General features: G+C 38.9%; 1 protein-coding gene across 5 annotated transcripts; it reads right to left on the reverse strand.

Moving 5' to 3' along the window:
* Positions 1-84: 84 nt before the first annotated feature.
* Positions 85-16867, reverse strand: LOC309886238 (cyclin-dependent kinase 11B). 5 transcript variants are annotated; one of them, XM_082776896.1, is made up of 20 exons: positions 14532-16867; positions 14312-14444; positions 13537-13652; positions 12888-13012; positions 12149-12287; positions 11508-11638; positions 10236-10358; positions 8962-9057; positions 8721-8852; positions 7897-7962; positions 7123-7298; positions 6636-6726; positions 4487-4608; positions 4040-4145; positions 3317-3438; positions 3046-3153; positions 2402-2518; positions 1972-2120; positions 880-1069; positions 85-500 (listed from the first exon to the last, which is right to left on the reverse strand). In XM_082776896.1, exons 2-20 carry the CDS (start codon positions 14420-14422, stop codon positions 408-410), a joined length of 2313 nt encoding a protein of 770 aa, XP_082633022.1. In that variant the 5' UTR covers positions 14423-14444; positions 14532-16867; the 3' UTR covers positions 85-407. The 5 variants fall into 5 exon arrangements, with proteins under 5 accessions (XP_082633022.1, XP_082633023.1, XP_082633025.1 ...); XM_082776897.1 differs by lacking the exon at positions 14532-16867 and having other exon boundaries at positions 7123-7292; positions 14312-14467; XM_082776899.1 differs by lacking the exons at positions 10236-10358; positions 14532-16867 and having other exon boundaries at positions 7123-7292; positions 14312-14467.
* Between the last annotated feature and the right edge of the window lie 99 nt (positions 16868-16966).

Here is a 16966-nt window from a genome sequence, read left to right on the forward strand (position 1 = left end):
AAAAAAAAAATCCTGTTTCCACTCTAGACGGCACTAACAACCAAGTTTGCTGCATGTGAAGAAATGAAATCCTTCACACTGATGAACAATTAAAAATGTATTTTAATTCTACAAATTTACAAGGGAAAAAAAAAAAGGAGGAAGAAAAAAAAAAACAGAAACTGTTCCAGGATTGTACTTCAAGTTTTCCTTTGTCAAATTCTGTAATGATCCTTGGCTTGTCACGTTAATTCCAGTCCTCTAGTGGAATGCAGCACTTATACTCCACACCCAGCAAGAGCCTTTGAAACTGTGATGGCATTTCCCCTGCAAAAAACATCTGCTCTCCCTAACAGGAAGAACAGAACTGGGGCACTTAGAAATCCACTCACACGAATAGTTCTCCTTTTTTCCCCTTCTTTCTGAGTTTAAAACTTGAGGCTGAAACCAGGTCCTGCAGCAGATGCTCCTTGATTTGTGGTGGTCAGATGAAAACCTGTGTCTTTCAGATCATCATCACCCTGTGAAAAACACACACAATATCAGTAAGTGTCTGCACACGCATTCATCTCTCCAACACAAAAATCAAACTTTTTAAAAAAAAATTAATCTAAATAAAAATTGAAGTATCTTTAAGAGAAGATCAATAAACATTTGACTATGTGTTGACATAATGATTCTGTGAATCCAACAGAAATTGGATTTGAAAAGGACCAGAGCAAAAGCTGGGCTTTCATGCTGTCCTTGTCAGGCAAGTCCAGGTGAGTCTAAGAGTTCCAGGCCCCGAAAAGCCAATGGAACACAGTCCATGTGCACATTTCCCACATCAGGATGAGGACATTGTCAGCCCATGGCAGGAAGGACAGCAAAAAATGCCAGCTGCTGACACGCCGTGCTTACCAACTGGCTGTATCCAAGGCCTCCCTCAGGTGGCCGGGGGCTAGTGCCACGTTTCACCCTTTGCTGTTCGCTTTTTGCTGGCCAGGTCGGAAACATGGAGGGGTCAATAGGAAGGGGAGTCTCTCGGAAATACTCGTGCTTCAAACCATCTTCGGCAGTGATTCTTCTGGCTGGGTAGTACGTCAAAAAACTGAAAAGGATTTAAAAAGACGAAGTAGGGAAGAAGGGAGTCAGGCAGAAAAAAGAAAAATGTAACCCCCAAAAGTCTAAATTCTTCAGAAACGCATTTTAGAAATTTCCATTTTCTAAGAAAGAATTGTATTAACGAGCATAACTGCTTATAAAAGGACTAACAGAGAGAACTAATTTTAAAAGCATGCTTCCCCCATGAACCTGTAATTAATGGAACTTCATACCAAAAGGAGCCTTTGTTGGGGATCTGTTTAGGTAAGTGTAAATCATTGAGGCACCGCACTGTGGGGGTCAGACACAGCTCAAAAGGGATCCAAGATGGTTCAATTGAAATATTTATTTATTTTTTAAATAAGACAACAGAGATTATATAGATACACCACATAACTGTACAGCTCGTGGTTAACTATTTTAAACATTTCACAGTGCAGAAACGTGTGTTACTGTACTGTTCATTCTACCAGACTTTGGCCCTGACTATCCAAGCTTTGTACATGGAATGGGTTCCACTGCCTTTTGTACACTTTTCTTTCTTCCTTTTTTCAATTATAATTTAACAAGATCCTCCAGCAGACTGCACAATAGTTTGACTCACCACAAAATTAAATGTAACATGAATGAGCTAAAACTACTACTAAAACATTTTTCTGATCTTCTATGACATAGGCGTCCAAGAATAATCTTGGACTGAGGTTTAATAGCAGATGTTAAAGAGCATGGCACACTGAACAAAGCTGTTGTGAGTGAGGAATAGCACTGAAAGAATATCACAGACCCTCAAGCATGTTTTGACAAGATGTTAAATGCATGGAAATACCATGCTTCACTACAAGTCATTTTCCACAACTACCATACAAGTGAAAACATTTTCCCAAGGATACTCTAGAAGCTAGCACTTACTTGTTCATCAGATCAAAGCCCTGATCAGAGAGGAGTGCTCCAAATCTCTTGCGCAGATTGTTATAGGGATATTCTGTGAATGTCATCTTCTTTACTGCTGGCAGCTCGTTGTAACCAGGCCAAATTTTTTCACTTGGAGTACCCAGATCCTATAGATTAAAATGTCTTAATAAATGCATTGCAGAGTGCACCCCTTCTGCTTACTCATCATGCAGTTACAGGAGTTGATAAATTCCAGAGAAAACAGATAAAATACAACACATAACCCTAGCCTAGCACTGGTACTGTAAAACAAAAACCCAAAGCAGTGAGCCTTTTATTAAGGCCGAATCTCTGTGAAAGAGCTACAAGCACCTTCATTTTCCTACTACTCTCCTATAGCTGCCTCTATAAGCAGTCAATTAGAATCCAGAGGTGTTAAAAGCGTTACCTTAAAGACTTTGTTAATCTGGTCGATTTCTGACTTCCCTGGAAACAATGGTTTCTGAGTTAACAGCTCTCCAAATATACACCCTACAGACCACATGTCTATCGCTGTTGAATATTCCTAAAAAAAAAAAAAAAGAAAGAAGGTACCTTATAAAATCAATAAGATTTAAAAAAAAAAAAAAAAAAAAGCAAAAAAAGAAGAATCTGCTCTACCCAGAATATGTACAGTCATCCCAATACCCAAGACATGGGCCTCAACTGTATTTATTCAAAAGTCAAAGTCGCAGTGAATTCAGAGTAATACCCATAAACACACATATATACAAAAATACACCACGATGAAGCGTGAAAGTTGCCACAATGCTTCACTCAAACAGCATCACAGCTAGCAAAGTGTTCTAAACTTGCCCTGTGTTTCACAGATATCCTTACCCCTTATGTTCCCACAACAGCAGTCTCAGGTTATGGGCACAAAGCTTGATCTCCACGATACATCTTTTCTCTTAAATGTAGCTTTATCTCCTTTCACAAAACCATCCTTGACAGATAGCATAGGGCTTCTTTATACTTTAACTTGATTTTATAATTCATGAACAGTCTGAAAAGTCATTTCACTAGCTCCCAGAAGAATAAAGAGACACAAACCTTGGCTCCAAGCAGCAGTTCTGGAGCCCTGTACCAAAGCGTCACAACCACTGGTGTGTAAGGCTTCAGTGGAGATCCATATTCTCGGGCTAGTCCAAAATCTCCAACCTGAATGAAAAGAGAACCCCACAGAGAAGTCATTTTCCACCCAAAGAAAGAGTTCTTATTATATCAAAACATTCTGTCTAGCTCTTAACATAGCTACAATGCAGTGTAATTCTGCAATATGAGATTTTTTTGTAAATGTGGTTACATTTCGTAAAATTCTTACTTTTAAAATGCCTGAATGACTGAGCAACAGGTTGGAAGTTTTCAGGTCTCGGTGAAGTATCCAGTTGTCGTGAAGATGCTTGACTCCTCGTAATAACTGAATCATCAAGGTTTTCACCTCACCTGAAGAGAAAAGAAGCCAAATACATTTAAAAGATGAAATCTGTCTTCATTTTTTTGTTTGCTTGGAGAAAAGGGGGAGAAGGGGAAGGGATGTCAAGTTAAAAGCACACCATCGATTGTACCATAAAAATGTGTCGTAGAACAAAAACGGTTAAACCCAAAGAGTTGTCAGTATAGCAAAATGGACTTGGATAGCTGGAATGCATCCAAGTAATGCTCAGAAATTAATGCTTCTCAACAAAGTGTCCAAAAATAAAACCCAGTGTTCACTTCCAGCCTAGCACAGAGGAAACTCCCTCTTAATTTCACATCTGAACCTGTTTCACCCTCAGCACGCAAACTGGATTCATCAGCCAAACATCTCTATGAATACCAGCACTTCTGGCCTACCTTCCTATCTTATCTGCTGTCAGTGGAATCAGATCAGACAGAGAAGAAGCAGTGAAATCTCTATTCCAGAGAAGGCTCAGAGGACATTCCAAGGCAATATACACCATCATACAAGCTAGCTCCCTGATGTCAGTACAGCCCAAAGACAATGGGGTTTTTGGAGGTCAATTTTTCAATTTTGACAATTAAAGGAGACTCTGGCAAACCATACCTGGTAGAAATGGTTGTTTCATTGTTTCCATCAGGCTCTTGAGATCATGTTCCACATAGTTCATTACAATATAGATTTTATCCATATTACTACCTACAACGATTTCCTAAAACACAAAAACAAATTATCAAAACAAGCACACACTATTAAAAATAGCATGCCAAAATGAATTTTAGAAATTTACTTGGCAAGATTACAAACACAGCCTGCCATTAGTAAAATTCACAGAAAACCTAAATTAGATTCCCAAGACAACGGTTTATTTTTGCAAAATGGTAGATTTTGTCCAGACAAACACTAACTATTTAGTTTTACGGGTAGTATAAAACTGCTTATATTAACAAGCTCTGCTAGGAATGCCAACATTTTCATCAGGCATGTTAAAAACCAAGAGGCAATGTTTCAAGAACAAAAAATCTTTTTGAAATAGAAGGTTTCTGGACTTACTCTGACAGTGACAATATTTAGATGCTGTGCTTTCAGAATAGTATTTATTTCTCTAAGAGATGTAATGGGGAAGCCTTCCTTTTCCTTCTCCATTTTCAGTCGCTTCAGTGCCACAATTTCATCTGCAAGAAAAGCAGAAGTATTAACTGCAGACTGCCCATCATGGAGCTAACAAAATTCACGTTAAGAGGTCCCTCAGTGTTCTTTTACTACTTTAATGCATTTGAATGAAAACTGTTACAGGTAACTTTATATTGAACTTACAGTCGGTCTGGCATTAGCAGTGTAAAAACAAAACAATACAAACAAAAAACTGCCAAATTTAAGGAAAAATAAGAAAATACGGAATACCAATCCAAAGTTTAGTTCATGAATTTTAGCATATTCCAAGATAACTCATCCCAAAAGAGATTAAAATGAAAAGTTAATTCACTTCATCCAAACTCTGAGGGTTTAGAGTTGATAGAAACGCCTCAAATACAGTTTATGTCTCTTTTAAGACCCAACTCAAAACATTTCCAAAGTGAACAATTTAAATAAATCTGCTTTTGCATGATATTGTAGAGAATAATGGCTACGTCAGCCTCTGAGCCAATGCCACAAGATAGATAAGGAAAAGAAGAAGAAGCTGATGGCAGATATCCAGTACATGAGTGAAGTCAGAGAAACCATGCCGGCTGTACACTCTCATTCCCCAAAAGGAGATCAAAAGGTCATATTATTCTAAAATAATCAGAGAAACTGAGACATCCAGAATTTAACTGTCAGCAGAATCACAGCTTGTCAGTTGGAACCTGAGAATAACAATAACTTCTATGTCTGCCCTAGAACACAATTATTTTCACAAGCTCTCTTCACCATCTGCCACCTCTATTGAAAACTGCAGATATTTAATTTACTGTGCTACAGCTCTCTTTGCAAATGACCAGCTTGCAAGACAGTAACGTATCACTAGTGATGGGACCACTACAGGGAAATAAAGAGAGGTCAGAGCCAAAAGAGCAGATTGTATCTTACGTTATCTTTTTCTAGGGAAAAAGAAAAGCTGCACTAATATCACAGTTTTTGCTAAAGCATTCAAGCAAATATTTCTTTCACTTGAGAAATCAGCATGGAAGAGGAACACGAATGACCTGACTCTTGCACCATCCATAGGAAATGCAATAATTTCCTCCAATCGCATGCCATTACAAACCAGGTAAGAAAAGAGATTTTCAATTTTAAAAATACAAATCAACTTGTGTATGGAAATTTCTTTCTACAACAAAATACTGCAGTATATACTTATGACACACAAAGCACTGTGTTTATGAATTCTCTCATCAGTGGCTGTGTTTAGCGTGACACCTAGTGGCACACTTATTTAAATTCAACCACCCAATCAATCCGTTAACTAGCTAAAGCAAATCACAAACCAGAAATAATTGCCTAATGGGCCAGAAACTGAAATCATATTAACTGGTTTTAGCATCCAATAAAGAAATTAATTCTGAACTCAAATAGCTGCTAGCAAAACCCATATGTCAAAGTCCATGTCCTCTTAAAAGCATAATTAGCCTCGAAAAAGAAAGAAGCATTTTAAACGTTTTGTTCCTCAATGTAGATGCAGAACCATAATTTGCACATATCTGCACCCTTAAATTTATGTATGGGACACAAGTAGAAATTAGCTAAAAGAAAAAATAACTTTTTACAGCTTTCCCCTTTCTTAGGGAGGAAGATCGGTACAAAGGAGTATCAGTTTTGTGCTTAAAATGCAATCTGCAAAGTAAGATACATGAGCTGTACTTCTGACTCTGCCATAGATCCCCCTTTCTGTACTCCTTGATCAGTTACTGTGAAGGTTGTTTGAATTTATAAAGCTCCACTGGCAGTTGTACAACAGAAATATCTACAGAAATGCAAAACACACTAGATGCAACTTGTGTTTAGTTCTTACGCATGACACTGCTGATTCCATAGTTCAAGAACAGGCAAATAAGCAAATTTTCAATTTACAGGTCCCAAAATTCATAGCAATCCCCACAGATGACAACAGCTGCCGTGGTAACTCAGACCTTGATTGAAATGTTCTTACATTAGATGATATTTATGACACAATGCTTAGCTAATACCATGAAGACAAAAACTGGAGACCGCTTATACTAACCAGTCTTTTTGTCTTTTGCTCTGTACACCACACCATATGTTCCTTCTTCAATCCTGTTGAGACACTGAAATTCTTCCACACTACGACATCCCTGAGAAAAGAGAGAGGCAACATTTACTTCTGAAGTGTCTGCAGGAGCGTAGCACTCATTTGTTTTAAGAAGACGTTAAGTTAAACTCACACAATTTCACAGAAATAGTTAAAGTTTACCAAGAGAATTCAACAATACGGTTAGCAATAATCAAAGGTATTACACTCTTATCTATATGTAAAAGTCACTTGTGCTCCATGCATGTCTTTTACTTGTCAAGGCAGTAATATTCCACACACAAACATGTATTTTGTGACATTGAGTCAGCAAGACGTATTCTGCCTGTAAACTATCTCATGCATGAACGCTACTGCAAATGTTTACCATGTTAGTGAAGCAGCTCCTGAAATCTACTTGCGTATGCCATGCTCAAGCACCCTCTAAGAGATCCTCTACCTGAAGTGCAGGAAGGTACTTAGGAAGCTCTTGTTTCAGTTCAATGGGGGAAGAGGCTGGGGAGTCAGGAATGTAGTCTCCTTCTGTCATCGCATTGGACTGGGGGGTCCCCTCCCCTACTTCCTCTTCTTCCACTTCGCTTCCAGCTGAATCTCGATCAAACCTTGACTCTGTAACTTCAAAAGTCAGAATCAGTCGTGGAAAGAGGGAGTCATTTGGAACAATTTGGTTCAGCTTTAGACAAATATAGGAAGAGAAACACTGATCATTATAAGACAGCAAAAGTATGCAAATTTTGTTGGTGGAATACAGAAGATCAATGAAAAGCAGCCAAATTTCTCCTGTTTGCAGAGATGATGCTTTCAAGCATCCCAGTTTACAGTCACGTACATACAATTTCCTGAGTCAAACACGGCACATCAAAAAAATAAATTTTTAACAGAACACAAGAAAAAAGTGACCAACTATCTCTCGTTCTGATTGCAAAGCTGTTTTGATGAAAGGCCAAGACAAGAGACCCAAAACGAAAAAGAAGGAAATTGTAGTTCATTAGACTAGGATCTGATTTCCTCTAAATCTAGACCGTGGTTCAGATTTCAAGAAATTTCTGATTCTGACATGAGAATGGCCTTAGAACACAAAATACACAATGCCTTAGAATGATGGTAAAACTGCAACAAATAAGTTAAAATACTTTAAAATAATTTTAGAAATAGATTTAGCAGCAAAAATCGAGACAACCATTTCTTTATACATTCAGTATTTGCATTGTACCAACTGGGATGTGGTTTCCATTCTCCCGTTCCTCCTCTTCGCTCATTTCTTCTTCGCTCACCTCTTCTGCAAGACAGAACCAAGTTCAACCAAATCAACTCAGCACTTCAGTAGTTGATTGCAATGCAGATCACTGTTGAAATGCTTACCTAATTTATCGTGCCTTCTTTACTGCTGTCTAGTTCATGACCTCATACTTGCTGTTTCACTTAGAAAACAAATGCTTCCTCAAACTCAACAACTCAACATTAGTTGGGAGACTAATGAATGTTTGCTTAGTAATTCTAAGGGATTTTAAAGAAAAATATCCAGAGTGAGCTGCTGTGGTTTTTTTCTGTATTGATTAAAGATGAGAATGGCTGTAAGATTTCTTTTACTATGCCTTTTTTTTTTTATTATTATTATGTTCATGCAGTTGTACTGTAACAAAAAAAAAAAATCTGATTATTTGCAACTGAAACAATTCAAAAACAGAGATATATCTGTCTCACCACCTCCATGCAGAGTGCAGAATTGTTCTCAGATTGCCTGTTACCATCCAATACAAACTTATTTAAACTGTTAGCATTACACCATTTAGAAGTCACAAATGGCTTTCAGTTTTCTTATCTGACTTCTTACTCAAATAATTGGTATTACCTTTATATAAAACACTAAAATGTGACTTGTCCTTTTTTCTTTTCAGCTATTTTGACCTGTGAGGCCTCATCAGCCTATCCTAGACTAAGAGAAAAGGAAAATATCCAACTAAAATACAAGATGGGAAACAAAGAAAAGCCATTACACACAAAAACCCACACTGGGACCTGCTTTACATTACTCACCAGCTGACTGCTCAGACACTTCTTCAGAATTGCTTCCTGTCTCCTCCTCCTCCTCCTCTTCTTCTCCCTCTTCCTCAGATCCTTCACTGCTAGACTCTTCTTCCTCTTCTTCTGAGCCTGATCCAGACTCCGCTGAGGAATAGTAAAACAGGGAACTAAGTAGATACAATTAATCACACAATTGTCTGTTTGAGGAAACACAGTTATTAGATAGTGCATCTACTACATTGCATTTGATTACCTGATGAAGACTCTGCCGAGCTGGTTTTTCTCTCACTGTCACTGATATCTTGCAAGTCTGAAAGAGGATCTCTCTCTTCTGGTTTCTCTTCTTTCACTGGTGACACCACAGAAATCAAAAACAGGGTGCCAGCTGAATTTCACTTCTACTTATAGGACTATGAATACCCGGATATCTAATTTACTTTTTCTGGCCATTAAATTAGTGCTGAATATTCATCCAATACTGAGCAACCAAAAATTTCACATTCTCCTCAAAAGGCAGACAGCTTTTCTGAGCTGCCGTGGTGCACAATCAACAGCTACAAATGTGGAATGTTGACTTTTTTTTTTTTTTTTTTTTTTTTTTAAGTGTAACACAGGCCTACACCCCTCTACGTCAGATATATGTTTACAAAAAAAATAAAGGCGTAACATGATAACAAGCATGACCACAACACAGAGCCTCGTTAACATACGTACACAGTGCTTCCTGTTCTCCTTCAGTCCCTCTAGATCACAATGAAAGGGCATGTACAAATAGATGTTGATCGATTAAACAGCAAGTTCAAAGGACTCGCTGCCTGCCTCTGCCTGGAATTCCAGCTGACTGCACTAGGCGTTCAGCTTACCTCAGATAGTTACACTGATTTTTACAGCTACACACATTAACAGAGCAGACACAGAACATTTCTTCTTTAAACGAAGACATTCTTTTTGTCAGTTGTGCAGTTTCTCTCCTCACAGTTAGGACTGTCTACATACCACATTCTAGCTTAGAAAACAAAATTCACCATCTAACCAGAACACTGCTTTAAGCACTTGTTTTCTTCTACAACGTGACAATATTAGTGATGCTTAAGCTGTATTGTTCCCTCTAAGGTTGCTTTTTAAAGTAACTTAGTTCCTAACACCAAATGCAAGTGGAACTAGTGCAAACAATCCCTTTTTAATCTGCAAATAAATTAACTTACAGAAGTCAAAAGAAAAAATATCAGCTGTCTTTCATCACTGAATGAAGTAACTCGCTTTGAAACTTTTTTAATGACTACCCCTGCTACTGAACAGGAAAGATTCATTCAATTTGTCACTTACAGAATTACCTGCAGAAAAGCATTGCTTTAGAAAACAGTGCACGTGCCATCCTTCTCCAGCACTCCAGAGTTATGCCACCAGGGCTGAAGTGGACATCACTTTTCATACAGCACGCAAGGGATATATCCTACAAATCAAACACTACCCCAGAACGCCTCTCCTAGCCTCCAGGCAAAGACATTACGAGGTGGCAAATGCTACCTGGTTTCCTGCTCTCTCCTTGCTCAGGCTTGTCTCTTTGCTGTCGTAATGGACTGCGACTCCAGGGTCTCATTTTCACTTTGTCTCCATATTCTTCCCTCACTGTTCTATGGTGTGCAGAAACTAGTGAAAACAAAACCGAAGGAAGTTGTTAAATCTCCCTGCCCTAATTAAAATTCTTCTGTCTGCCCCAGCCACCTGCTTTGCACATTTTTCCTTACAAAATAGTCATGGGGAAGGGTGGAAGTGGAACCTAACTGTGTCTAGGAGAGCAAAGATACCTAAGAGAACAAAGGACTAGGATTCACCTCATGCACAATACAGTATGGGTTTGGACTGCTTATAGAAAGGTGCTGCTGTATTTAGATGCAAGATGCCCTCTATCCTACCCAGTAAACACCCCAAACCTGAGGCTTTAAAGCACGAGAAAGAAGTGGACAGACTAGGGGGATACATAAAAGAATTAAAACAGCTAAGGAGCCGACAGAACATTCAGAGCAATAAAAATAGCTGAAATGAAAGGCTAGAGACATCGAGAAAGACCTGCATAAATACCCAGCACACAGGAGCTGTTCAGGATGAGCGGAACTAGAAAGAAGAGCAATAAACATGATCTCTTCTGCTACCCCCAAGCAATCTTTGTCACAGGAATGGGTTCAGGTTTTTACCTCTGAAAGCTTGGACAAACAGAGGTCATTTAAACAAAAATGATCTGAACTTACAGAGCAAGTGAACTGATGCAAAGTGAAAGCTCATATAGAAGTGAGTTTAAATTGATAATTTCTCAGATCTTCCCCACTTGACTCCTATTAGTCTCTTACGTAGCTGGACTACTTAGAGGGTCTCTCCCCATCCCCTTACCATTTATTTTCCAGAAACATTAACACACTTGATTCTGAGACTTTAGCCTCTATTAAATCGGGTTAGACTCAGCCAAGGACCTCAGAAGCAACGGCAGTCATGACAGATACACACACACACAACGCACACAATGACTACAGCAATTACATAAACCTTGTTTCTATAGAAAACCAGAGACTCATTGACTACTCCATATGCCAGGACATCTGACATTGGTTTATTTCCCTTTGTACAACTTCAGAGAATTTTTTTTTCCAGATAGAGCCTCCACCCCACTTCCCACTTTTTTTTTCCCTCTTTTTTTTTCTTGTTAATTCTGGCACTGACCTAAGTAAAAGCTGCTTTCTACACCTCTGTTCCACCACTGTGGCAGACAGTAAGCTCAAACAACATTTATACAGAGACGGTTACCTTCTCTTCTGGCTTCCCGTTCCTTACGTCTTTCTTCAGCTCGCCTCTCACGTTCCTTTTGCTCCCTTTGTTCTTTTTGCTGCTCTCTGATTTTTCTCTCTCGCTCTCGCTCAAGTTGCTCCAGGCGATCCCTAGAAAAGAACTTTTGTTATTTTTTTGTTATGTTACAGTTCACTACAAATTCAAAAGATGAACTGTTCTTCTTAACCAGCTACAGGGCTGTTCAATTTCATTAGCAACAACAGCAATGGAGCTTTTCAGCTGATCCTTTAAAAACAGCCAAAGAAATTAGCTTGAAAACTCGTGAGCTTCTACACCCTTACCAGGATTTAAACAGAAAGTAAAGAAGTTCAGTCAATAAATCCTACTACGCCAAACTGGTTTGCTGTTTTCTTTGTTACAGTAAAACAGTGAAAATGACTTCACTTAGAAACATCTCCTGTAATAAAGTCACTTACAAAGGCAATCAAAGTCAAGAACCCACTTTAGTTAGACAACATTCACAGGAACATGGTACTGTCACCAGACCTTACCAGTTTTCGCTCTGAATTTGTGTCATTTCAGAGCAACGCAAGGTTAGAGATACTTTTAGAGGAGGAATCAGCTCATCTCTTTGTTAGTCTGTCCACGGGTAGATGTACCTCTCCCTCCTGGAATGCTCCCTTGCCATTTCTCTCCGTTTCTGTCTTTCCCATTCACGTCGGGCCTTATCCTGCTCTTCTCTATGTCTCTTCCTACGCTCATGTTCCCGTTCTTTCTCTTTCACTCTGGCATGTTTCCCTAAACAAGCAAAAATTAATTTTTGGTGTGTTACTGTTCAAAACATTTAATGCTCCTGTTTTCAAAAAGTAAAAGTAGAAAGGATGAAACTTATGATAATCTATTTCTGTGCTCTCCATACTTTCGTTTATAGAAAAATCCTGATCTGAAAGGGTGTTAAAAAATTAAAAGATTGTAAGATCTTGCACAAACGCACTGAAAACAACCAAGAAAAGGTTGTAACAGGAATACAAAGTGTACGTTTCCAGACTAGTTAATACTGAAAGGATATTTGTCTCTCTACAGTCGGGTAAAAATAGTTCATTGCCCTGACTCAGCGAAGCCAGAAAGAAGCACAACAGGCTTCAAAGAGCAAAAGCAGACGCTGGGTCCCTGACAAAAGTGGTTACTGTCCTCTCAAACATAAACATGCACCTGTTGTTCTTTGAAGGGCATTAGACAAAATCAAAGCAAAAACACAAATTTAACTTCCTTTGTCATATCCATCTGATGTGTTTTCTCTGTTTGTTAATTGTTGTTATTTACTCTCTAAATCGCCTGTTCAGCTCGACCTCAGAAAGCTACAAGAAGCATTAGGCAAGCGTATTAACTAACACTCACCTTCTGCTGAATGACTACGGTGTCTACGCTTCTCTTTCCTCTTCTCATCTTTTCTATGATGGGTTTTTTCTTTCCGTGACATTTGCTGGGGTGGTTTTATAGCCAAGGAATCATCTTCTTCTCCTCTAAAACATGACACAAATTAATAAGCTTAGGAAGGTTATGTGTACTGTCTAACAAATTGTGTTATTTAATCTTAATTTTATATTATAAAATTATATAAAGCATATTTTTCCTCTTTTTTAATATTAATTTCTATAATACTCATGAATCAAGGCATTAACAGTAAGTTACAGAAAATTGTAGTCACATGGATGAAATGTTAATCTATTGTTACACACGAACTTTTAACACACAAGCAAACTGAGGTTGAATTAAGCATTGAAATGAACTCAGCATGCCTTTAACATCTTGAGCAAAATATTTCAGATAGCAACCAAAATTTGACCACGCTATATTGTTAAGCCTGAATCAGCCCTTCAAAGAGATATCTGGACATCTTCTGGTAACAGGAGGTAAGATGGTACACCAACCTCCTCAAAAAGCTATTTTTTTTTCCCATTAAGATACTTTTAAACATTCTCCTTGGTACTTCTACCATTTCATCTCAGCAACACGCTCTAAGATAAGAACTCTGTTCTCTCGTTACCTATCTTCCATAGAGTCTTCCCTCCTGTAAGGTGAATTTCTGATCGTTATTTCCATGCGGTGATCCCTCAGCTCCCCCTCTTCAAGAGAATCCCGCTTGGAATCCCTATCATCCGACTGCCAAACAAACACAAGAAAGGGAAAAAACAAAATGGAAATAATTTGTATGTTACAGTGAATAATAAAATAATACTCGGCTCTTCCATTTTTGGAAGAAAAATCTCCAGCTGTCCAGCATGCTGACTTATGAGAGATTTTGTAGTGTACACAGCTAAATGCAGCTAGATTACATTTATAACACTTCAGCTATGTAACTAGACAAGATCAAACAACTATTAAGCAGTTACATTAACTAGTACTATTTTTTAATGTAAAGCTACTCTGTATAAAGCTGTAGAAAGTAACGTAAAAGTTATTTGAGAATATTTAACTCCATTTTTGTATAAAACCTCTGAAAAGGCTTTTAGCTGAAGTGCTGCTGCCATTAAATTGTTGGTTTTTCTTAATTTTTCTAACAAACAAAAACGAAATGAAGAAACATATAACGATTATTAATATATATTAGTGTTATATGTAATTATTGTATAAAATAATGATATAAATGACACATGTAAGAGATTAAATGAAACCAGAGGAAAACGGGGTTTTCTGTCAATCTTTGGCACGGGGGGGGGGGGGACACAGAGATCACACATAGAGCGTGTGTACGAGCCCGGAGGCCCCCCGGGATCACGGAGGATCCCCCCGGGATCGCAGAGACCCCCCCGTCAGCTTACGTTCTTCATGCGCTTTATCTCTGCCTTCTCCTCCTGCTCCTTCCTCCGCTTCTTCTCCTGCAGAATCTCATCTAAAGTTTTCACTTTCCAAGAATCCTTTTCATCACCCATTGGGGTTTACGAGCCCAAATCCCTGCGGATAAAGCACAAATTCCCCGCTCCGTTACCGAGCCCCTCAGGCCCCGGCCCCTCCCCCCCCCCCCCGACGCCCCCCCCTCACCACCGCCGCCGCCGGGCCCCGGGACGAGCAGCGCCACGCGAGTGCGTCACTTCCGCCCGCCGCGGCCGGCTGATGACGCAACGGGGGGAACACGGGAGCCGCGAGAGGCCGTGTGGAGGAGGGCCGGCGGCGCCATTTTGGCGCCCGGCTTTAAGGCAGCGCAGGTCGCTAAGGAAGGGGCGGAGCGCAGCGCCGGTTTCCTACAGCGCTTCAGCCCCCTCAGCCTAATTAAAATACCCGGCCCACTTACCACTTTTTACAAAATACCCAGTAACTGTCTGCGTGTAGCATTCTTGAAGCCCATCTTTATAGTTACATTTAAAAAATAAAGAAATATATAAAAAAAAAAAAAAAAACACAAAAAATCATTTTATTGTACCTCTGAGTAAGGCGTGATTCCAAAGATCGCTTAAACAAGTCATATAATGGCAACAAAACTAATACAAGGAGAATTTACAGCAATCCAGTGTGACGAGGGCAGTTCCTAACCAGCTCTCTTTTTAAGACCATACACAACTAGAACTTGAAACACATTAATGTGGTTAGGGAACGTAACCATAAAAAGATTACAATACATCACATCTCAGGAAATACTATATACAGTTTCTTTATTGTCCATCCTTTGAGCTGGGAAATAATGTCATTTTAGTGCCATAAACCACTGCAGGTAACATCTCACAGGGTGTGCATTCTGCAACAAGCACTTGTGTTAGCTCAACACTGCAGGAAGAAACAAAATCTCACCTCCTTGCTTTATTTTGTTTTTGAGAAGTGACACATCCTCTTCCCAGAAGCTAAATGCTGAAATAATACAAGCCTAATGGTGCTGTTTGTTAAACCTGAAGCAATCCTGCTCGTTACCAGGAGTCATATTTAATTAATTAGGTATTTGTATGCTGAGATTTGCATGGCATTCCAGAAACAGCTCTATATCCAAGCTGATGCACAGATGTTCCTCTGCAGTAGCTAACAATGTCCTTCCACTACTTTGTGGATACGTTTTTGTTCTTGGAAACTTGAAGTTTTCCATGATTTCCAAGGGGAAGGCTAATCAGAGAACTGTTGTTGAAATTTTATACATCTCAAAGATCTGCCTTGTAACCCAGACAATGACCAGAATCCAAGAGCTTCTGTGCAAAGTAGTCAACTCCTTGGTTTAATAGATAATGTGTGAAATTGAAGACTGATATGACAAAATATCTGCTACCATTTGCACAACAGTTTGAAGCATCATATTAAGGAAGGTGTGCTGTTTCTACAAGAACATACTCAGCAAACGTAAAATAAATAATCCACTTAACTCTTGGTCATGGAGCTTGTCTTGATTAGTGCACAAGTATCAGGAATGTGGCTGTGCTAAATTCCAGTAGAAACGTAGAGTGTTACTGGAAAGGAATTTCCAAAAGAAATTGGGCAGTATGACTGCCATCATAAAAAGCATTTAGAAGGCAGAGAGCTCAGGCATAACACTGTAATGGGTTCTCAACATGGAAAAAAATGGTCCTTTTTACCAAACAGGAAGAACTGTTAACAGTCACTAGTCTGACTGGGGAAAGAAGAGGTTTGTCTTACAAGTGGACAGTAAATGTCTGGTTTACCTAGTCCAATAAAAATAAAGGCCAAGAACTCTGCATATAAAAGTACACAAGAGAAACACTGGAAAACAACCCCCCTAGTAAAACTAAATTATCATGCTGCCACCAAACAGGCAGGGCTAAACCAGGCACTAAAAAACCCAGCTGTGTTAGAAGTTAAAATTCCAGAGTATTCTCAGCTGTGGTTTCACAAAAGTTTTCCACTACTATGAAATAATATAAAATGCAAGTCTACTAGCTCACAGAGCTCAGTTGATGAAAGGCATTACCTGACAACTGAGTAAGACAACCAGAAAGCCATTTACATTTTTGTACTCCCACAAGAGTAAAAACATGGTACAAAACAGACTGCTGTCTGCTAAATACAGAGATTCTTGAAAGTATAACAACAAAAACACCTGAAAAATAGATCTCCACCTCACAGTCCACAGCTTTTTGCAAGTAGATACAAGCAATGACAAAATAAAATCAGACATCATACAATGATGAAAAAATGGCATTTCCCTCCCACTGAAATCTTCAGGGTATATACCTTGGGCACCCAGTCATGTACAGGAACATAACCTGAAGTAAGCAGAAGACACACAAGCACACGCTATTCAAACAAAACCAAAAGACAGGCTTCTTCAGATTGCCTGTATTACAAACACATTTTTGCCCTCCACAGGAATGGTTCACTCAAACTAACAGAATACCTCACATCGGAAATGTAAGCACAAGCTTCAGTTTTGCAAGAACTCCACTTGTAACTTCCTATTACAAATAATAATTATTTTTTACCACTATCTAAACTTTTAATGCCAAGCAATCTTTTAGAACAGAGACAACTACTGAAAAATC

This window comes from Aythya marila (assembly GCF_965140915.1).
Source record: "Aythya marila genome assembly, chromosome: 21".
Classification (NCBI taxonomy): Eukaryota; Metazoa; Chordata; class Aves; order Anseriformes; family Anatidae; genus Aythya; species Aythya marila.